This window comes from Siniperca chuatsi, linkage group LG11 (assembly GCF_020085105.1).
Source record: "Siniperca chuatsi isolate FFG_IHB_CAS linkage group LG11, ASM2008510v1, whole genome shotgun sequence".
NCBI lineage: Eukaryota > Metazoa > Chordata > Actinopteri > Centrarchiformes > Sinipercidae > Siniperca > Siniperca chuatsi.
This window is the reverse complement of record NC_058052.1, coordinates 7,175,471-7,199,236: the sequence shown is the minus strand read 5'-3', so window position 1 is coordinate 7,199,236 and position 23,766 is coordinate 7,175,471. Positions and strand designations below refer to the sequence as shown.

Sequence of the window (23,766 nt, the reverse complement as noted above, 5' to 3'; positions counted from 1 at the left end):
TACTCCTACTGAGACCGTGAAGCCTCAGAATGAGAAGTGTGGTCAATGGGCCTCATGCATGAAAATGTTCACATTATCATCCTCTTTCACTTTAGTCTGTATGGTTTGTTCGTATGAGTGTTCCGAGTCGAATTCACCAAACTCTCCTAACTGAACAGACTTGTCATAAATCGTGCCACCTGTTCATTCGTGGAGACGCACGTTCATGAGATGTGATCATTAGCATAATCGACACCCCCAAAACACTACGTTCCATTACAGGTGAGGTTACAGGTATGACGGAGACCATGGGACAGCTGTTGGTGAGTGAGAATTTTCTTTTTTATATAAGTTGTCATGCCAACATGCACATCACACTGATATGGTGTTAGGGTTAGGGGTAAGCCCTGCTGTTGTAACAATTACTTCCTAAGCTGCTCACACACACGCGCACAGAAATGACAGCTACAACTACACTGACAACACACTGATACGGTGTGATGCGCATTGATTTTCCAGCTGATTTCAGTAACATATTTAAACTTCCCCTCCAGACACGTTTTACAGTACGTACAAATACTCTGCTATGATTAATATGTTGTTCAACATGGTTATCCCACCTAAAAAGCACATCTACTCTTTTTCCCTCATTGAGAAATTCTGGCTCTCTGAATGCCCCGCCCACCACCGCTGCACGTTAGGTTGACCGTTGCCGGTGAGAGCATGGATGTGATTGAGAGACATGTTCTTATTATAGATCCGTGGCGAGAGAGCGGTGCGCGTCGAGATGGCTAGAGTTAGAGGAAACATCGGAGAAATTCAGCCGTACATGTTTGAGCCTCAGTCAGGCCCAGGTGAGGAGTCTGTTGTGCACCAAAATCGGCAATTAGCAGACATATCAGAATGGTAAGTGTAGTTAGCATCTTTTATTTGTTTATGTTGTTTGTTAGCTTGTTAGCTTGTGACTGGCAGGGGCTGACAAAGCGTTAGTGGTTATGTTGCTATGATGTTACAGTGTGTTCTCATTGTTATTATGTAACGTTAGTAGATAGTGGAAGGAAGCTCCGGGGTCCGATTTACATCCAAAAGCTGCCCACTCTACCATGTTTGCTGTCAAAACTTTCACTACGCTAACTTAGTGCAAACTCTCGCTCTGTACTGACAAGTCCGGTCTACGCTGGAGGTTTCAGGTTTCTTTGCCGGTGGCATTGCGACTGGCTTTCAAATTTGTGACGTCCCAAATCTAGCTTGCCCGGAGTGCGTTTGAATCTCAGATTTTAGGAAAGTGTTCAGACATCTCCCCCTTTCAGTAGAGGAATGTGAAAACACCTTTCAAGTGACAAACCTTGCACAGATACAAGTCAGTAAAGTCAAGATCTGACATTTTAGGGGACTTAAACATAAGAAAAACACATTTTTGAGTTACAATTCTTAAGTCAAATTCAATGGCTTCCACTGTGGAGAAACAACACATCTGGACCACTTGTGAATCTCATTTGTACCTAACAGAACATTTTAAATATAATTGGTGAATGTGACAAATTCTCTTAATTCACTTAAGAACTAATCTGTTTGTAGCAGTGGTTCTTGAATAAGGCCAAATGATTTCTGCTTTTACTGGCCTCAGACATCCACTTCCTATCCTGCTCATATTTACTCATCAACTCAGACTATTCCAGTGGTGGAAATGAACTAAGTACATTTACGTAAGTACTGTGCTTAACTTCAAATTTGAGGTACTTATACTTGAGTATTTTCATGTTATGCTATATAAAATGTTACATAAAGGAACATATGATTAAGCCACTTGTTCCTAGATGTTTTGGCTTGTAACCCCTAACGGAGAAGCAGTGTGTAGTTGGGGCCCCTTGTCACTTTTCAGATGTCTATGAGTTAATAACTTTTAGAAGCCCCAATAGGTAAAAGTATCCAATATTTCTAAAAAATTAAAAATGGCTGCAAATGTGTGTAGAAAAACTTTTTTTTTTCCCTGGTCCAATAAACATGTCACGCCCCCAGATTTATCGTGTGACCATTTTGGAGGGGCTCAACCCATAGGTTTAAATACTGTACTGTACGTACTGTAAAGAAGTTAAAACTAGCTCCAACTCAGTCAGCTACAACAGTTCTGATGCATACACAATCTAATAAAGTCATGTATATCAGTCACAGGGTACATTAATGTAATGGTACTTTTACTGCAGTAAATGAGCTGAATACTTCTTCCTCCACTGGACTATTCTGACTATCCTTCTCTCTATTTGTCTTTTTCATTCTCTTCCCTGCAAACCATCATCAACAATAACCATTACTATCAACTTTCAAATGCAGATGCCTTCATCCACAATTACATCCACACTGTATGAGACTCTTTGCCGTTTAACCAACACGTCACCTGTTCTACTGTAACTGTGATGCAGATCCATCACTAGTGGAGCCTCCTTTTTTCCAGGAATCCACTTCACTCCACATATTCATTATATCATGTACACTGTATGTGAATACATCTCTAAATAGCTCTTTCCTCATTGGACCGTGGCCTTAGGGCCTTTGTTATGATTGGACACTTACAAAAGCCAGCCACCCCATCCGTGTGTCTCGCGTTCTAAAGGTCTGCTCCTGCATATTAAACAGTGTGAAGCGTTGCAGCAATCAAATGGAACTCCTTCATCCACGTTATCCCCTCAATGGATAAATAATAAATAAAACGAGTTACTACGGAGACAGTAAGAACATACAGAACAGTGTGGATGCAGAAAAGAGGTGTGTCTTTTGGAGGGGGTTAAAAGGGGAGTGGGGGGTTGAGGCTTGTCACAGTGATGAAGACAGATGATGAGGCTGCATTGCTGTGAACGAGTGAGTCAGCCCTCCCTTCAGACAGACACAGGCCTGCGGGAGGTGGACACCCCCCCCCCCCCACACACACACACACACAGAAGGAGGGAACTGTCCCCGGTGCTGAAATCTGGAACTGCTGCTTTCTAACAGCTTCAAGTTCAGCTCAGTGCAGGAAAAAAAAAATAGAGGCATGCTGTCTTTCAATACCTGACCTACATTTGAACCAATCTGTATCACTAGTATTAGTGTAACAGGTCAGTAATTGACCTGCTTTCTAATGTGCGAAAAACAAAATGATGCATTTATTTCACCTACCAATTTTCTAAATCCACAGCAGGGGGAGTATAATACAGTCTATGTCCAAACAAAAGATTTAGAGGCTGTTGCTGTTGAGTTTCTTTCCACACAGATCCTGTCCCAAGTAGGTTATTTGGCATTCTGATCACAAAGCCAGGGGAGGGAGATTCTCTACCATGTAAATTCTTTCTGAGCCAAGTCAAAAAGATTCTCATTAAAGTACTTTTTATATCCCAAACCTCAGTCCCCAGGGACAATTGTATTGGGTTGTCATGCTATTTGTAGACTAATCATCTCCACACACACATATACAGAAACATATGCACGCGGGTGCGCGCGCACACACACACGTACTAGCCCCACAAGAACTGAATGTGAAAGACTCTGGATCAACAAGAGCTGGATATTGCATTGAGCCTTTCAGGCATCGTTTTCAACCCTCCCCATATTCTTTGAAATGAGTTTGTTGCATTATTCATCTTTCAAAGCTGTCATGCTTTGTGGCTAACCCTCTGTCAGTTTGCTCAACATCACAGATGCACCATGAGATGGATTCTTACACTTCACATTGCAGACATCTAACGACGGATTCGGCTGTATCATTTAGAAGCAAGGAAGGTGACACAGCTATATTAGACACAGATGTAACCGCTGAGATTAGGGTGCAAAACATCCCTCACACTGCAAAAAAAAAAAAAAATGCAAACGCCTCTGTCACCTCTTCAAACACTGACACAGCAGCTGAAATGTCTAACTTTGGTCATACAGACTTTGCAACTTGTTACCCTGTTTTTCCTTCAGAACACCAAAGTAGGGCCTTTAATGTTATGTCACCGCATGAGTTACAAATGAGAGCTCCACTGGTGGTAAATACTGTAAATTAAAAATGGTCAACTTGCAGTCAGGCAGTAATAAGCAATTCGTCTCCTAGTATGACATTAAACGATTATGCAACAGGTCTAGTACTTGCAGAAGCAGGGTCATTGTTGCGATATACAGTATTTTAGATGAGGCCAACAGGAGAATGATGTCACAAGTCCATAAATAAGGGTCCTTTTCTCGGGCACTGCAGAGACCAGGCGGGTGTGGTGACTGCATTAGTAGACGCGCAGTCCCCGGCGCAAACGCTCGCGTAAGACCATAATGTGGACACTCCTGTGACGGCCTTGTCACCACCGTTATGACTACCTTCTACTTGTCGGACGTGCCTTGAAGTTCAAATCAATCTGCTGCCAGGAAATTAGACAAAATTGCCAATTTCGCTTTGTTCTGACAGCCAGAATGTGCCCATTGACGGTGCGCCTCCCCAAAGCCCCGTGTTTGATAGAAAAATACATGCACAATGACAATCTGACATCTGCTCTCCATCTGACAACAGCTTAGTATTCTCCACAGACTCCCCGCTCTCTCCCTCAGAGCACCCCATGCCGTGTTTGTATGTCGCTTTCGCTCTGTGCCCCACTCTTTCTCTTTCCTATGCGGCTCTTTTTTTTTTTTTTTTTTTTTTTTTTTTCCCGAGCCAGCTTATTTCCACACACGAACAACAACGGAATTGAACAGCGGCTTCATAAAATATGCAGGTAAAAAGGCAACTCGGAAAGCACCGACATCTCAAGCACAACACTTTTCATGCTCTACTGAGAACTGACCTCCCAGTCTAACGAATCCCACTCTTCGGTAAACATCCGGAGGATTTCTTTTCATCCAAAAAAAGCGGACCAGGCGAAGCGGTTCTATGGAGCGACTGGGCGATGCGATGCCATTGCGCTTTTGGTATTATCCTCATGAAATCAGTTTGAACAGTGGGACGTCGTCGGGAGAAAGCATCTCGGCGGCGTCAACACCAAGTTGAGCGACACAGATGAACGATGCTATGCTTTGAAGTCCAACATTTTTTGCTCGGCGATGGTTGCAACCAATTAGCACACCGCTTGCGCTCGGAGGCGAATCGCTCCTGACAAGGCGCTCCTTCTCTTGAGCATCGCTTCTATTTCAGCTGCTGTGCTGCTTTTTGGGAAAAAAAAAGGTGGCAGACTATACAACACACGCAACTTCTCATTTCCAGGATATGGGGGGGGGAATTTAACGTAGCCAATAAATCCCCGTAGCGCATTTGACAAATCCTTTCCCTCTGCTGAAGAGCAACAATAAAGGAAGCTTTTAAAGGTCCCTGCATGAAGTGCTTCTTAAGCACGTGACTCCATCTATTCCACGGTGAAAAAAAAGATGCATTTGATCCGTAATAGGCCCTAAGCAGTGGGAGACGTTATGTGGGGGGGCATGTTTGTGCTAAAATGAATGACACTGGTACCACACAGGTAGACTACTCACCATTAGCACAGCAAAGTTATTATGATGGGTGCAATGAATAGTGGTCGTGTTGCCCCCGGAGCCTGTTATGTGGCAGCCCTCTGCCCTCCAGCCACCGTGTCCATCCAGCAGGTCAAAATCCCAATAGGCTGCGGTGGGGTCTACACCCAGTGCGAAGTGCCTGAGAGCAATAGTAACGGAGTGCACGGCGCCCCCGAGGCTGCACCCATCTACGAGAAAAGCAAGACATTCAATTAAGGAAGCCAAGTGGAAAGTCTATAAGTGCTATGACAAAGGAAGCACGGACACTGACATACAAACTCCTGCATGCACAACATAGACACACGTGCGCATTATGTAGACATTGCTCAAGTGTCAGGCTGTTCCTGCAGTTGCCAGACTGTTGGGTGAAGTGTTGCGGATCAACTTTAATCTCAAAATAGAAACCTAAAGTAGCCATTTCTCCAGAAAGAGAAACGCAGCAGCGAAGAACAATGTGAATGCAGCGATGCCATTAACTGAAATGAAATAAATAGTTAAAGAGTAACTGAGTTTTGATTTATGTTGGCAACACGCACACCCGACTGTGAAGCTTGTGTGTCAACATGTTGCGCAGAACAAACTGATACTGTGTGTGTGTTTGTGTGTAAGCATGTAGTCCGAGTCGGCAATACAGTACAGCGTTGACATCACAGGCATGATGATAAAAATGGATTTCCTCTTACCTAATTTGGTGAAAGCAACTGGTGTTGAAACGCTCCTTCGCTTCCCATCATCTGCGAGATTTGACGAATTCCCAGTGCAAGGAAAGAGTTTCCCATTGCGAAACACAATAAACTGCAGCTTGCAAGTGGAGTTATCAACAGATTGCAACGCAGAGGAGGATATAGGCGTACCAGCCAGCGGTAAATGGATTGAGGCGACTGCCACTGAGTTCTGCGGATGGAACAAAAAAAGAGAGGAAAATAAAAATTAAATAATGTCTCCGAGATGCGCAGGGGAAAAAAAACTCCCATAGAAAAAGCCTGACAAATTGCTTTCCTCTCCAGGAGTGGAGGCGACCATAGACCACAAGTGACCAAGGGAATGAGAATCACGTTTGAAGCGCTCTAGTGCGCCTATTTGGTCAGGCTCCCTGCCGCAGAGGTGGAAATGGTTCTTACCATTTCAGCTTGAGGGCACATCAACACTGCAGCTTGATTTAAAGAGACAACCGGTCTGACTTTATCTTCTTTTCACCGACTAGAAACACTGGAGAACCCCCGAAAAAACATCCATGGCAACATTTGGGGAAAAGGGGGTTTGTAGGAGAAAGGCATGGCTTGGGTATGTCAAGGTGTATACACTCGCCATCTCTGAGCACAAGTGAATCCAAACTCATCTTGTAAACTTGTTTTTTTATTGCTGAGTTAAGTGCACGGAAAAATAATCCAAGAATCCTCAGGGCAGGCATACCCCCCCCCCAAAAAAAAAAAAAAATCCCATCAGAGTTGCATTCAAGATCCACAATGCCTCTGATCTGTTATGACCTGTAGCTAATAATTTTGCATACTGAACAAATTACATATTAGCAGCCAGGAGTCTATGCCCTTTCTGTCCCAAGAACATCTGTGCTAAAATCAAGGTCCAGCCTTTTGAAGCTGCATGATAACAGCTGCAGGAACTTTGCCACAGCTCTGGGTTTAGTGAATTGATGCCCCTGGTGGACAGAAATGTTGTTCAAGGGTGTGTGGACCAGTGACTGACCGCACTTAGGACAGGACAGGCAGCACTTAACCTTGCCAAATGATCAAGTTTAATCATAAAAAAAGCTTCCAAAGTGGCACTGTCAGCATATAAGACCTCCACACGTGGCCACTCGACTCCATGCATCCCGTCAGCAGATATAACTGCGCAGGCTCTAATGTGCTCTGTATTTCACATACAAAAATAGAGAAGAGGAGCTACAGTGTACTTGCAAAGGCACATAAACACATGTTGTTTAAAAGGAGAAGCTTCTACAAACAATCTCAGTTGTAATTTATTCAGAAAAGTGTTATTCTTCTGGTCAGTGACCTTCATCGGGGTATGAAGCACTTAAGCACACAAAACAGACTAAAATCCTCTTTGTTGATTCATTAGGAAGCAACACAAACGGTTCGTTCAAATAAACACAACAACTGAGGTTATTAACACATTTCTGTACCGAGAACAGATCTCTAGGAAGAAGCAGAAACACGACGGCCCCCATATATTTATCCAGTAAGTGACCCTAATGGAGAATGATGCTAATGACGAGGCTGATGATGATACGTGTTCATAATAAAGATAATGACCGTGTTGCGCGGGGGCTCGCTTTCCAAATGACGTCGGTTTCGTTCAGCTTTCAATCATGTCGCCCTCCAGTGTGAGAGGATCAGCACTTTGAGCCTAAAGGGGAGGGAAGCTTCCTGCCAAAGATGAATGTGGATGGCCATAAAGTGCCCTTACAGTTAATGGGGAGCTGCTTAGTCAGACGTTCAGCCCAATCAATGTTGAGGAGAAAGATGGCCGAATTTCTTAATCAAGTTAAACAAGAGCACCTTTGTCCATTCTTATGTTTCTTATGCTGGCTATAGTGTTGTGGCGTTAACTGGCTTTGTGGCCCCGTCAGATACAAGAGTCTGGGTTGTTTTGCTTCTCCTGCCCCTTCTATTATCCTGGAAAATTATTCTATATAGGTGACAAAGAGCAATGGCGTGCTTAAGCACCATTCCTTTACATTACACCCATCATGTGTGAGGAGCCAGAGGTGATTTTACAGCATTGGGTTTGTTAGCTATTAGTTTCTGCATTGACTCACTCTTGAAGGCTATTGATTTTCATCCCGCAGTGTGTGTATGTGTGGGGAGAGGAAGAAAGACAGAGAAACCTTGCCTTGAAAATTTATGTTGCATCATTTCCTTTCTCCAAACAGCTTAAGCTTGGCAGTCTGTTTCCAAGACGTCACAGGATACAGACATCAGGGATAGAGGCGGAGGGGATTTGAGCCTCGGTGGCAGTCGAGAGATGGGAGAGAGTTAAACTCAGGGCCGGCACGCTATCCGAGGGGTTCTCATACGACGAACACAGATGCCAGGTGACCTTCATCCCTGGGGGGGAAAGTTTTCAAGGCGTACAACTCACAGAAAGAAATCTTATCTCGTATACTTGTCTCCTCATCTCTTTTTACATCTTTTATCCTCTTTTATGTGGCGTATCAAAAGGATTTACAGCCCAGAGGGTGTGCTATAAGCCACGGCGCTTGCAAGGTCCCGTTCTAAGCGACAATCTATGTTCCTCCTGAGCAACCTAAACAGCTACATTTCCTCAACCGCAACACCACCGGAGACCTCACACTTCAGAGTTGATTTAGCTGGTTTTCCCTTAGCCGACTGACCTTCCTCCAAGCCTCTCCTTCCAACAGGGCAGCATGCTGTAGCCTTAGTAACCATAATCACACACTCCCCTCCATCTCTCGCTCTAGCCTAGGGATCATTCTCCTTTTCCTTTTTTCCCCCACTTATTCCTTTCCTTGCAGAGGGCATCCAGGTGAATGTCAGCAGTCACCTCCTATTTCAGGCTGTTCCCTCTCGTCCACCACCCTCCCTCCCTGCCTGCCTCCGTCCATCCTCCTCCACCTGCTCCTTGATGCATGGCCCTGCTTGAGAACCACAAAGCTGCAAAACAGCCTGCAGGGCAAAACACAACAGCGGTGTTTGACCCGGGGGCAGCCACCAAATCACAGCATAAACATCACGCCTAAACATGGCTCCTTGACTTCCCTGGGGGATTACTGTCGAATATGTTCAGACAAAGAGGTGAAAATTAAGAGAGCCAGTAAGTGTTTGTTTATTGTATAATCCAAAATTAGAAAAAGCTACAGCTCTGTGCCTTTGTAGATATATCTGTGGGAGAGATAAATTAATTTATTTGCGCAGGCGGCAACTTGAAAATTAACTATAAATGAAATGAATTTAGCTCAAAGGGCAGCTTGCTGAGCTCGGCCACAGCCGAGAAGAACTGCTGACGAGCACGATGGGAGATTTGCATAATATTTTTTGTAATCATTGGCAGTCCTGTCGGCACAGACATGGTCAAAGACACAATGACCATGACAAATAGGTAGACATCAGGAAACTTCATTCATTTCTACCCCCTGATGTTTCAGAGTCTGAAATTAAATCACAGTTTGCTCAAAGCAACATTTAGCAAGACCTTGTACACACGCCTCAGCTGGAGCCACTTTCGAGGTTTGAACATATTTGTATTGCCCGACATTAAAAATATAAACAAAGGAAACATAATTCTACAAAAGTGATTGCCATGGTTGTAGCTTAAAAGGCAATTCCTCTTGAGCATTATTATGTCGTAGTGTTGTTAGCATTACTTATCAAGAGAAATTAAACACAGTCCTACACGGTTGCCATGCCAACAAGAGTCTGTTTTCTCCAGATGGGGTTGTGTTGGTTGGGGGGGGGGGGACCATTTGAGCAGATTTGAAGCAGGAAATCAGGCTCTTTGGAGAGGCAGAGCTGTGCTTCAGCTGTCAGCTACACTCGCCTCAGTCAGCTCTGACTCAGACTGTCACATCACAGGGTTGTGTCTTAACAAAAACATTCAAAAGGCTGCTACAGATGGACAACATTGTTTGATTAAAAAAGCATTTTGGATCACAAATGAATGAATTTATTGTGTGTAAAAGCATAACTAATGTAATAGCTGCAGGGTGATTGATAATGAGCCAAAAGGAGCCAAGTCTTTGAGACAGAACAGATCTTAAATGGGAAAATCAGATTTTCTGCATTAATTAATACAAAAGTATGACTCTCTACAGAACCTGATTGGCCATTGTCAGCTTCCTCCATATCCAGAAATGTATTAAAGGAGTGTGTCTCATCAGTCTCCTGATGCCACGTCAATGTGGCCTTCATGCCCATTATTAGTGAAGGCAAAGATGACTGTGACTCAGTACACAATGTCTCTTGAAAGGACATGTTTTCCTGCAGCACTGTAATGATAAGAAACAATTTGGGCACACAAAGAAAAAACATTCTTCTGAGTCATCTCCCATTTATTCTTAAAGGGTCAGTTCACCCAAATCACAGCTTAACATATTCTAATGTACCTCTGGTGGTACCAGGCCATGCAGATAGTTTTTGTTTAATGTGCAGAGATTTTAAGACATCTGCCTATGAAACACGAGATGCAACTAGTTCTTGGAAAGAAGGTAGTTCCAATGAAAACTGGAGGTGAACTGTGGATTTATCCACAGTGAAAGGAACACAGTTTATAAAAGATGCCTTTTATAAACTGTGTTCCTTATAGCCAAACAAAATGTCGATACTGAACGATTCTGGAGACGATTATGTTAAATGACAATGTTTTTTACGTCCAATCCCAACATTTTTAAACATATAAGATATTTAATATCTGTGCATGACAATTACAGTATTGTTAAGGTAATGTTGTGCAGTAAAAAATCAATACTAAAAACATGACATATTTGTATTTATTCTCCCTGTGTTAATGAGCAGACAGAGTAAAGGTTTGGATGCGTCACTGAGTAAATAACATTCATATTCTTGTCCATTCGAGGTGAGGAAAGGGCTCGCCGGCAAGCGCCTCCAGAGAAAGCCAATGACAAACCCGAACCTTTTATCTATTCATGTATTCGTTCGCTCTCTAAACCATCCATTACCTGTTTATTCACCAACATGCTCACTCTGAATACTGCTGAATGAGCTATAATTGGCCTGTTTGTGATTAAGACTGAATTGGAATGACTGGAATCCCAAGAAAAGTGTCAGCATTCAGTTCATAACAATATACCTTTTTACTGTTGGTTGAGTAAGGATTTCACCCACGCACCCACACACACACACACACACACACACAGAGTCGTGTGGTCCTTTTAGAGTCGGTTCAGGTCGTGCTTTACTATCACCACATTTTCTCTCCCACGCTTACGCTTCTCAGGTTTGATTCAGCTGCAGGGCAGGGAGACAGGATTAATGGGCGGTCATTTGGTGCAGCAATAACAGTTGGCTATCACACAAAGTGTGTGTGCTAGCACTGCCCGAGAGGTGAAACACTGTCATAATTTCGGATTAGGCCGCAGGGTCCTCTCCTCTCTATTTACACTGCTAGATGGATAAACGTATGAGCTCCTCTTAATTCAGTACAGCTAAGGGCTCTGTTTTTTCATTCACTCCCAGATTAGCCTTTACTTATTTTGGGTCACTGGTCCAATGGGAAAAGGGACAAGACAGCGATACAATCAAGGTCATGTTGAGCCACTAATTCATCAACAGATTTCTCACTTCTTTTCCACCTGTCGGATGGTGTTATTTCAGACACGCTGCATCTTAAGCCAGAAACAACTGTACTGCACTGATATCAAATGCCACAACTCGTCCGTCCCTCGCGCTGCTGTCAGAACCGTAGATTTAACCAGAAAGTGTGCATTCCACTTAAACAACGTGATTAAAGTAGATCTCGATTTGAAGAGAGAATGGGTAGAACAATTGCGGTCTCTTTGGGCCTTTTCAGATTGCAATATGAGATTCGGCTCGGAGGTGAAATGAATGTGAACTGGCGTGTGTGCTTCACAGACTGAATCATTAAATTACTTTGCGGTCGCCATTTGATTTTCCGCGTGTGTGGTGTTTATGACAGTCTCTCAGTTTTGGCAAGCCAAGGCCAAGCATTGATCTCATAAACGTATGCCATCAAACAGGTTTCAGTTTGAGGGGAAAAGGTAAACTCGACAAATTAACTGGAATGAAATAATTATGCTGCGACGTGTAAGCCTAACAGTTGACGTTCATGCTGTGATGAATCCAATTGCTGTAACACGAACACACACACACACACACATACATACACACACACATGCAGATACACAGGAGATTTGAGATGTGTATCTTGTCCATGATTTATAGTGTGTATTAGCTGATAGTAATAACCACTGAGATATGCCAGCCCATAGTGCCTCCTCCCATTTATGATTCAGTGGCAAGAAGGTATAGCTAGTGCTAGTGTCTCCATGGTAACCTGCATATAAATATGAGTGGCATAACAATGTCCCTCCACAGTGGAAGAGTAGGGGGCTAGCGGGCACTTCATGTGTTAAGTGCCTTTACATTAACATGGGTGTACATGAATATGCATGACTGTGGGGAACAAGGGGGTCAATTAATCAGCAAAACCAGAATACAACATGCTACAGTGGGATGGCTGGCTGCAGATCTCCAGGGTGGAACATGATTAACCACCCTCTCAACCTCCTCTTCAGCAGAGATCAAATTGTTAGGATTTCAAAGATTCTTAAAAAAGTAGACGTAATTAAATTTTCATATGTGATTTGATCAACCCCCAGGAAAGTGTAAATATTAAATTTTCTTGTGAGCATGATGATGCAAGGTATTGCGTGGTCTGAGGAGCCGCTCATTAATGATAATTTAACACAGGCAGCGGCACTATAGGATTTCTTCTACACAGCGGCGTTGAGCTGCAGACCGTACCGTCCCTCGCATCGCACCTACACACACCTGCTGTTGTGTAAATGAATGAGATGCTACAGGAGTCGAGGGGTCGTCGCTGTCTGCAAAGCAAAGACAAATCACGCTGAGGAAAAAGAACAAAACTATGGAGATGAATCACCTCCACGCACACGCGTCTAAACAGCATAATGGGGCTTGTACGGTCCCATCACCATGGTAGATGATGCAACAAGCTGACTGCTTCCAGCTGAACCCTGCAGCAGGGAGGCAGTGAACCAATCAAGATGCACACAAACACACACACACACACACACACACATCCTATCAGCCAGGAAAAACACAACAACATGAAATTCATCATGCAGCGCTGTGTGTAAAGGCAAAAGCTGCTCTTACATGGCAAATCATCATAAAAGCCTTCACACTATAATGACGTTAAGAACAATCAGGAAGTGCTACATGGTTAAAAAAAGGTATTAATTGTCAAATATAGAGCCATTTTGTTAACCAACGCAGCAAAAATGAATATATGAAAATTTAAAAAGAGATGTTGCTTGGCTTAAATGTATTTAAGCTACTGTACCATTAGCATTGTGTTGAGATGTGATTGTCTTCAATGGCCTGTCTCATTTTGCATTTAAACGTCATGCCATGCCAGGACAAATCTAGCGGATCTGGGAAGGAAATTAAAGCACAGAAAGGGGAGAAGGAGAGTGCCGTATATTTATGGCCTCCTTTTACCATATTAATCCCTTCCCACTAATCCTTCGGCTGCACCGAATAAAACTGTAATGGCTTTGGTGGTCATCTTTATCTTATCGGGGCTGATGATGAACTCACTGGCAAAAATGATGTGCATGTGGTCTGTGAAGGTACATTTATGATGCCTTGAGCTCAAAATGGTGTAACTGTGTGAATGTGATGCAAAGCAAGCCAAAAAAATAATAAGCGTATTCACCAAACCCACCCAGGATAAAGCTTCCGCCCACTGTGCTTAGTCACATAAAGTTGGCTTTATTAAAATCTTAGCCTCCACATTTTTAAAGTCAATAAAGGCAGTGTTTCTTCACACGGTCATAGCTGGAAACATATTATTGACTAATCTACAGCTAAAAGAATATAAAAGTGTCGAAAAATCCCTAGCAACTTCTTGGTCTTGATTTGTATGACTTGTTTTGCGCTATTGCCTCTTCAAATCTTCAAAACCCCAGTGTTTAGTGTTTAATGGCAACGCAAGGACTAAGCAACTTTGTTTCAAACAAGTTTACATGGACATTTTGATATTTCAACTAGAGGTCTTCATGGGTCCACACAGTTAGATGTGACTGATGTGACTTAATTCTAATTGGGTCCATGTAAGGCCTCGTTCTGTTGCTGTGGATCTTGGTTGTTGATTGGTGGCACATCCTTCATTTTCTTGACAAAAGATATACTTCGAATCAGTCCAACAGCAGCCAATCATTTTGTGAGAATAGAAGGGAAAGGTGCATTTGGCAGCAGAGAGACAAATAATGACTTGTTTAGGACTAATTTATGACTTGGACTTGGCTGGGACTTGTTTGTGACATAGACTGGAATTGGGACTTTTGGTCTGAACTTGGGACTTGACTTAGGAACAAGACTTTAGACTTGTGACTTATAAAACAATGACTTTGCCCCACCTCTGCATCATGCTGCTGCCAGTGTCGGGTGCACCTTGGTTTTTGGTAGGTTTTCACTGAGTCCGTTTCCAATCCAGTCCAAACTTTTGGACCTGTAAAGACCATAATGTCTACACAGGCTGCATAGTGAAAGCAGCATGTAAGCAGAGCAGCAGCAATAGCTTCAGCCCTCTGTGTCTACACAGGATGCGTTCAGGCACAGTATTGAGTGTAGGTCGCCCATGTTTTGGCAGTGCTCAGACTCCAACGCACATCTCTCTAATTACACGTGTAAAAAAAGATTGTGGTTATGTGCGTAAAGCACATATAGTGTGTATAGGGTGAACCGTTATATGGCCGTTGTAGACAGCTGTACTGATCAAAATAGAAGCCTACTGTATCTGTTCTCTCAGACGTGGGTGAGACGGATGACACTTCATGATATACAATCTGTTAATTAGTGAGTTTTAGAGGTATTGTTAGGTGGATATTTCCCAAAATGTCGAAAATGTCTGTCAAAAGACAGATTTTCAGTTGAGTCTCCTTTTTGCTCAATAAATAGGGACATTTAAATGCAGATGTGAGCAAGCTATTTTATTTTTCACAAGTCCTAGTTACACATTTGAAATTTAACAATTACTCAAATTTGTATCTACCAGTGTTTATATAATGTATGCACTTTTGATGTGTTTGTCTACAGCTGCTGTTTGGTATTCTGTACAAGTCTCCCAGCCTTGGTCATGCTGAGGACTCCAAGACACTTCACCGCAAGCAAGGATAGGATGGAGGATTTATTGGAGCGCTCTTGTGCCTCAACCGCACATCCCTTTAATCGATCTGTTGAAGCATTACCATAATCAGCTCACTCTGGCTGTTCAGCTTTCCCCCATCCCCCTCCACATTTTGATCAATGAAGGTCCCATCCATACCCCGCTACAGTGGGACCAGAGCCAAATGACTCATATATGTAGTGAAAAGAGGAGAAATAGGTTTGTATTTCTCAATCGGGACCATCGTTCCAATCAGAACGATCAGGCGGGCAGCAATTTTATGATGGTGATGGCCATGATGGGAATGGCAATTCTCTTAATAAGATGAAAAAAGATGATGATCTGAGCTTACTTTGAGAAAATGAAATCCCCTGGGATCTGCACGCAATTCGTCAGCCATTTAATCTGTTAAACAGGGGTAATAAACTGGTGTCAATCCACTGACTGTTTAGCACAATCACAGTAAAATGCTGCCCTGAGCCATGTGCTAATAGAGGTGCTCTGAACTAGTGACAGGCTCATGTGATTTATAAAATATCTTACAATACCAGGCTAAATTTCAAATGCACTGTGTAGGCAGGAGCCCTAAGGTTTACCACACATGAAGTGATGATAAAAATACACCATAGGAGACACATGCTTACAGACTCACATCCAAACACCCATGCTCCTTAGCCGATTAATCCTTTTTTATGTATTTTTGGAGGAATTTTATGACTTTATTAGAATAGTAGACAGCTAATAGGAAACGGGGTAAGAGAGACATGTGGAGTGACATGCAACAAAGGGCTGCAGCCCGGACTCAAACCTTACACAGTCAGCATCTTAAACCCCACCCCTATACCTTCCTATTCCTGATCAGTGACTGAAATCTATCCCAGCACACCTGGACGTGGCCCTGGGTCCACACAGAAAGGTCACAGACTCTGACTGAACCTACTTGTTTTAAGGTGACAGCAGTGCTAACCACTGAGCTGCACATTCTGACCCGCATTGCATACAACTGATATAAATATATGTTTACATCACTTTATATTGGTAATCATAGCCTTAAATCCAGATGGTCTGAGGTATAAATACATTCTTCTTCATGTCATTTTAATGGTTCACATACAGTATGTGCTACATACAAGGACTACATAGAGCCACAATGTGTGCTGAGAAGTAATGCAACACCATTTGTCTGCAGCTTACAACACTGCCAAAATATGAGTAACTTTTCTATGCTCACTGGCCCATGTGGGGAGGCAGGTCGTCACCTGAACAAGTGACGTTACACTGCAAAGGTGTCAAAAGGAAGGGCTTTGTTATTGTTACTGTTATTCATACACATCTGCAAATATGAAAACTGAGGATATCAGAACTGAGCATTGTTCAGCAAATTTTTGAATAACAGGTTATGTGTTAGTTTTCCTGCTACCTGGATAATTGAGGATACTACACAGATATAAAACTACACTGCAAAGGTTAACAACGCATACTCTGGTGGGAACCTTATAGCACTGTCTGCTTAACGTAGGTCATGATCCATTTGATCATGAGTCTTTTCTTAAGTTTTAGTTAATCTGACACATTTTCCTCTGTATTTGAAGCCAAGCACGTAAAAAACGAATGCATCATTTTACTTGTCTTTGACCCAGGTCCAACGTCAGTATCTATAATTAATGGCTGCACATAATAATATGAGTGTTAGATGCCAATTTATCAGGTTTTTACACAGTCACCCATACCACATTACCGAAATAAATGGACAGATGATTTGGATGGAGCAGAGCTAACTCGAGCCAATCTACCCACAGCCCACACTCATCCATCTACAGAGCCCCCACTTGGCCCAGATTAGCATCAGACAAGAGGGCACACTTTGAAGATTCTGTCTCAAAAAGTAATTAGCTGGGAGCCAGCCATGTAACCCAACGGGGACTTATTAGCCATCCCACTTAGTGTACACAGTGACCACAGAGAGGGAGAGGGAGAAAAGTCATTCATCAGAGATTTGTTTTCACCCTGATTAGGAAACAAGCAAAGTAATGGTGTTAACAACCCACTGACCTTTGTCTCATCACCCCCTTTAACATATGCTTCAGAATGCTACAATCATCCTTGATCCAAGCTTCAGAGCCCAGAAAAAGGTAGAACAAAGAGATTTGAAGCGATTTTTTTTTTTTTATTGATTTTTGTGCTTGTTCCAAGTTGGACCATGCAATCAATGATTTACCTCTCCAGCTTAGCTTAGGAGCAAAAAGCTTGGGTCTTTTTCACAGAGGAGTACCATCCATTTTTTAAAAACTCCACACTCTAGCATGGCTAAAGTAAACTGTCTGTATGCACACTGGTCATTGGTCGATTGATAACACATGTAAAAGTGGTCACGTCCGTGAACTTGGCGATTGATTTCCATCAACAAAATCTTGCCTCCAACTCAATTTTTCTGAAAACAAATGAACATTTTGCAAACAGGAAGAAGAAATTATATTTGTTCCCATTAAGGTATTGCTTCTCCAGTGAGAGTACAGTAATATTAAAACTGTGGAAAACATGTTAAAAGTGTTTATACTGCAATGTAGTTAGTTATTGTACATATAATATTTCTGTGTATGTTTTTGAAATGATGATAAAATACTGGGGAACAGTAATGTAGTTTTGGGATCCAATGTAGCATCTCTTTGACAATCAAAACAGGTGCTACAGAAGAACGTCATATCATCAGATCATTAAGGAGCCAAATAAATATACTTCTGATCACAAACTTTGTTTTTAAAGTTTATTGGACAACATGCAGTGTAAGGAATGCTGTGGTGAGCTTCATAAATTCAACAAATGGAATGTCAATTTTATCTAAGTTTTACCAACTTTGTTTTGAAAACCATGCGTGGATAATTCCAGCTGAGCTAATGTGCATTACGTTTTAGTGACAGCTATAACCTCAGCTGAGTCCTTGTTAACCCCCCTTTTCACAGTAATTGTAGTGTAGTTACAGGGTATGCAGGCTATAAAATAATGTTGTCGTATACCTAGCAGTAGATGTAATAAATCTACTATTATCTATATTTAACTATCTCCCACCAAATGGTAAATGTATATTTTAGGACTAGACGCAGGATTAAAATATCCATCTTACAAATATTGAGATGGATATTTTTGCAGCAGTCTCCTGAGCGAGATCCTTGAACTCAACAGGACTAACAGCTAAACAAACACCATAATGTGATGCATGGCATACTCCACTTTGACTCTGTTCTCCAGTGTCAGACTGGAGTGGGATTCAGCAGTTGTAAGGGTGGGGGGAATGTGTGTGTTTGTGTGTGTGTGTGTGTGATTTATACCAACAAGCTCATTGCTGCTGTCCCGTCTGTCCTGAGAGAGACACTATCTAGCTGTTTGTCTGCGATCCTTTGACCCCGGGCTACCACTGCTGGCCATCTCCAGCTCCATCAGACTAAAAAGCCTGCCACATGCCACCAGCGACCGCCGCTATGTCATAGCATCTGAGCTACATGGATCTCAGGGGTGGGAGCTAATTGGTCACTTTATGGCAGTGAGTCTGTCTCAGCCACTCTCTTCAGAGGAGGTTAGTGCTGTCATCAAGGCACCATTATAGCGAGAGAATTGACCCAAGCAGCAGTGTTGGATACAGAGATTTGCTCATTGCTTCGATCTCAGATTCATTTAAAAGTCAATCTGGCTACTTAATGCTCCTCCATTCAAGTAATATCACTTTAGGTTTTCGTGTCCTTAAAGAGGTTGTCCACAAGATCACCATTTTTGAGTGCGTCCGTCGAGTTTGTGAACTGCTTTTCCAATAGTTTAGTTCTCAATTTCTTGAATTATCTATCAATAAAGTTTGAGTTTCAATAGGTGGCACTTTTTGTCTGTTCAGCCATGGTGGCTGTCACTGCTCATGCCAACTAACCAGTTCCTCTTGTGTTTCTTTGAGTCAAGCCATTGCCCCTGCTGCTGGAAACGTGGAATGCATCAACAAGCAAAATAGCTGATAAATCGATTAGTTGATCGACAGAAAATGTATCTGCAACCATTTTCATAATGGATTCATTGTTTAAGTAATTAAGTAAAAATGCCAAACATTTGCTGGTTGCAGCTTCTCAAATGTTAGAATTTCCTATAGTGAACTGAATATCAAAGGGGTTTAGACGGTTGGTTGGACAAAACAAGACATTTGAGGACTGAAGATTTGAATCTGATGTTTTATAGGGCAAATTATTAATTGAATAAATGTGAAAATAACTGGCAGATGGATTACCAATAAGAGTAATTGTTAGTTGCAGCCCTAGTGTACGCCAAAAGATTTTTCCAAGGAAAGACCTAAAAGACAGCAGGCGTTGAGTAATTTAAGTTTTTATGAACAAGCTATTTATCATTATTGTGTGATCTCAATTATAGAATGTAGATTAGGAAGGCTGGAGGTGAGACAATGAGAAACCAGCTCAATGAGACCATGGTGGTGATTGTGACACATCTCTCTCAAACAAGCTGCTCAAAAGTGAGCTGCAAACCTGCAGCCTCCAGGGACATTTCTATGAGAATGGATGCTTGACAGCAGCTAGCACCAGCCAGACTTTAGTTCCACTCCAGGGATGGGCCTGCCTTTCCATGTCAGTGTAAATGTAATTTTCACTCAGCTAAAGCGCCTCAGGTACCTCCTCGCCTCAGATCCCGGATTAAGGCGTGAGAGTGAGAGTCAGAGAGAGACACACAGGAACACACAGACGACGTGAGAAATTAAATCAGTTTGAGACAACCTGTGGATATGCTTATGGGCAGCCACATGTGCATACTGTAGAGATACTGTATCACCTGTAATGTCTTCCATTTGACCACAATGCACAGAACATTCGCAGAGGCCCTTCATCCACACAATACATATACAACTGAGGGATCAAATGTAATTTCACACAGCCAATATTTTGATCTCAAAACCTGTTCAAGCATCACACCAATATGAAGGTTTAGAGGAGACCTAAATATCTGCCTGATAAGTTCAAAACTGTTTCCAATGTGGTTTTGATATCCATTCTTACTGTGCTATATTTATAATAGTGTAATAAGTAAGTTATAGCGATAGAGGCACTTTAATTAAAAATTAACTAACTATTGATTGTTAACATGCCCGATAATCGATTAAGGAAATCCCTCAAAATTTGCATCCACGAATCAATGCATGAATTCAGATTTTTGCCATGTATTTCCAGTACTCTGTCTCTTACTGAGTGGCTGTTGGACACAATTGCTGCATCATATTGCATGTAAGTTTCTTGATCTACAGCTCAGTGATACTGTCTGATAAAATGAAATGACATGATTCTAAAAGACTCTTTAAAGAGAAAAGCCTCGATAGTATTTGGGGAGAACTTACAGACAAATAGATTTCATTTTTTACAATGAACCAAGGGAGCAATTGGCAGGAGGTGTCCCCATGTCCCCTCCTCAGTGAGCAGTAGATATTTAAAGGCCTTTCCATTGACGCAGCAGTAATTGCAGCAGTTCCCTATCTCCACAGCAGAACAACATTCCACCTTATCTCCATGACCTTCCATAGACAGCCCTCAGTCCCCGGTCCCAGGCAGGGGAGGGAGAGAGAGAGAAAGAGAGAGGTGCACTGGATAACACACGACTGACTCCTCATGCGATCCCAAACACCATCAACCATTGCTGGGAACCCCATGGGAACTCCAGCCTAGGTCTATATCTACAAGACTTAACCTAACACGCTCTGCCATCCATTTCTTTCCTCAAGGCCACGATGTATCACATCTACCTTCTCATTTACAACTTAACCTCCTTCCAAAGCCTCTAATCCAGGCCAAAGTACACTCCAGGGGCTGCAGGACCCAGATAAATGCACCAAACAGTCCAGTGTGTGTAAACAGGCGCTGTCAATCAATGCTCCTGGAGGGGACGAGATTCTTGTCAGAGCAAAACCTTGGTAAGATATTTTATCCATAAACTGTCTGTTTGCTGTGGCCTGCTCAATACCCAGAGGTCTGGATATGGGTCTCTTATAATAATATAAAAGTTACAGTCCTTAATATTTTCACAAAATCAAACTCTGTTTGTGATACTACTCAACGTGTCCTCATACAACGGTTCGATATCTATCTTACGAAAAGTAATGCACCATTTTTCGTGCATAATCCTTCGAATGTCCAGCAACCAGCAACAAGCGTACCAGACCTTCGTCGTCATGGTAACAATAAACACGTGGTTAACGTTGTGAAACGGTCGTAGTGGTTAGGTTTAGGCATCAAAACTACTTGGTTAGGTTTAGGAAAAGCTCACAGTTACGGTTAAAATAAGTAAGTTACGTTAGTAACTCACAGTAAGTCACGTGACTTAAACACGAAACTTACATAGGTTACATAAGCTTTCTGTTACAAACAAACCAAATACTACTATGCAGCATCTCAGTTTTAGGATTTAGGGTTAAAAAATCATTTTAACTCATTAATCGCAGACCTGTGGTTCATACAAGAAAAAGGGGATTTTTTTGAAAAGGATAAAAGATAAAATTGGGCTATATTTAGGTAAGATGTGGTACACACAAAAACCTATAGACCCCGACTGAAAGAATTTGACCCTGCCCCAAATTTGACCCTGTTTAATGTGCTAATGTCTTAATTGACCCAAATACATGAGGAGAACATATGCGATACTACACCACCGCCTAGTGATGATAACCAAAGTAAGTCCTGCACTTGCAGTGGGAGGAGAGCAGTCTTGAAAATCCCATTCAAATAAGTACTGAATAAGGAAATCTATGAGAAGGCCTGGACTGAATAAGAATGAGGGCATTAGGATAAATATAGAACAAAGATACTTTTTGGAGGACAGATTTTCAAAGCAGTGTAAACTGAAAGTCTGCAAAGAGGGCCAACAAAAAGAAAAAATAAAGTTCTTTTTCATTCTAGTATTCTGAGGTTTGGTTTCACCTGTGTGTAAGCCAGTTCATTTGCAGAGCTTTGTCACAATTTGTTCAACCCTGCACGGCAATGGCACACCTTCCACTGTGTGGTTTGCATGGGTGTGTGTGTCTGTTATTATGTTAATTGTCTGTTTACCACTGCGGTGTGACAACAGAATGTAGTGTTTTCCTCTGCTATATTATTCATGGATTCGAGGAGAGGCTTGGCTCCATGTTTGGCACTGGCTTGTTTTGTTTAGCGTCCCCTGTTACACGGGCCCTATCCACCCCCACTTCTCACATTATAAATTCTTAATCGACGCCCGCACTCGCTCACAACCCAAATCTTGCTGGCTCTTCTCCTGCGCCGCAGGCGTGAGGAGCTGGAAACAAGTTCAGGTGGATCTCTTCTTTGTCCTCACGCTCTGTTTACAGGAACACACAATGCTGATTAATGGAGATAATCAGATAACGGCTTTTAATGAATAAATTATGACTGGCTGGATCGGGAGGCACTGGATTTTCCCCCAGGAGGCAAAAAAGGTTTGACTGAGTGCTTAAACACACACCTTTGCATCATATTCTGAAGTTCTGATAGTATTCTTTACAACAATGTGGTGAATATGTGCTTGTGAATCACATCCATGACTCAGTCTGAGTATATTTGTCCTCCAAATTTGTTGCCCATTTTTGGCTTTAAATATGATTCATATTCATGCTGTATTACACATACACTGACTTAAATCACTATAGAGACAGATTCAGCCATTTTCATCAAGGTCACTCAGGTACAGTAATACAACAAGAGCGTGAAGTCACTCACCCAGAGCTAGAATAAAATCATACAACACAATAATATTGATTGAGGCTCCATCGTGGGGAGGACAGACTGGGATTTGATGTGGTACTCACCAATATCAAAAGAAGCTGAAAATCAATGCTCCAACAACTTAAAGCCACATCATCTGGAGCCAGTTGTCTTAATTGAAAAGAGTCTACATCGAGTGTTACTGGAGTGCACTTGCAAAGATGTGAGGAGCTGGAAAGAGACCATTGGAGTGGAGGAGGAGAGCTGCTGGTTGGTAGGATGGGTGGACAGGAGGGCAGTGGTAGGTAAAACAGATTTTTATTGAACCATTAAATCCCTAGTGCCAAATGTAATTTGAGGTTTTTGTTGCTTTCCCACCATTAGCTGCTAACAACCCCGTCGCTCCGGGGCCTGTCCTGATAAAAATAGAGTGGGGAAACAAGGGCGAATCAGAACAGCGCCGTATTCAATCTAAGCAATTATGGTGTCATTAACATTAACCCATCTGATTCCTTAATGTCAAGGCAAACAGACGCATCACTCAGGGAGCTTCCAAATCTCATCAGAGAGGAGACACAGGTGGAGAGCGAAAGCCAAACACCACAGCGTAATATTGTGATGAAGCGACAAGTGAGAATCAGAGTAACAGACAGAGAGGAAGCGATAGGGACAGACAGAGTCTTGATTAGAGTGGGCGGGTGTG

The 23,766-nt window shown here is 42.4% G+C and overlaps 1 protein-coding gene across 7 annotated transcripts in view; it reads right to left on the bottom strand.

The window, feature by feature from the left end:
- LOC122884563 (adhesion G protein-coupled receptor A1) overlaps nucleotides 1-23,766 on the bottom strand; it is a 166,350-nt gene that overhangs the window by 54,579 nt on the left and 88,005 nt on the right. For 3 of the 7 annotated variants that reach the window (XM_044214628.1, XM_044214629.1, XM_044214631.1), the window contains 2 exons: nucleotides 6,150-6,360; nucleotides 5,446-5,654 (listed from right to left, as the gene is read on the bottom strand). The exons of 2 other annotated variants lie outside the window; for them this stretch is intronic. In XM_044214628.1, the coding sequence (XP_044070563.1) occupies nucleotides 5,446-5,654; nucleotides 6,150-6,360 (420 nt within the window). Of the gene's footprint in view, nucleotides 1-4,763; nucleotides 5,407-5,445; nucleotides 5,655-6,149; nucleotides 6,361-23,766 lie in introns of those variants that run through there. 2 more of the 7 variants (XM_044214633.1, XM_044214632.1) reach the window with 2 other exon arrangements.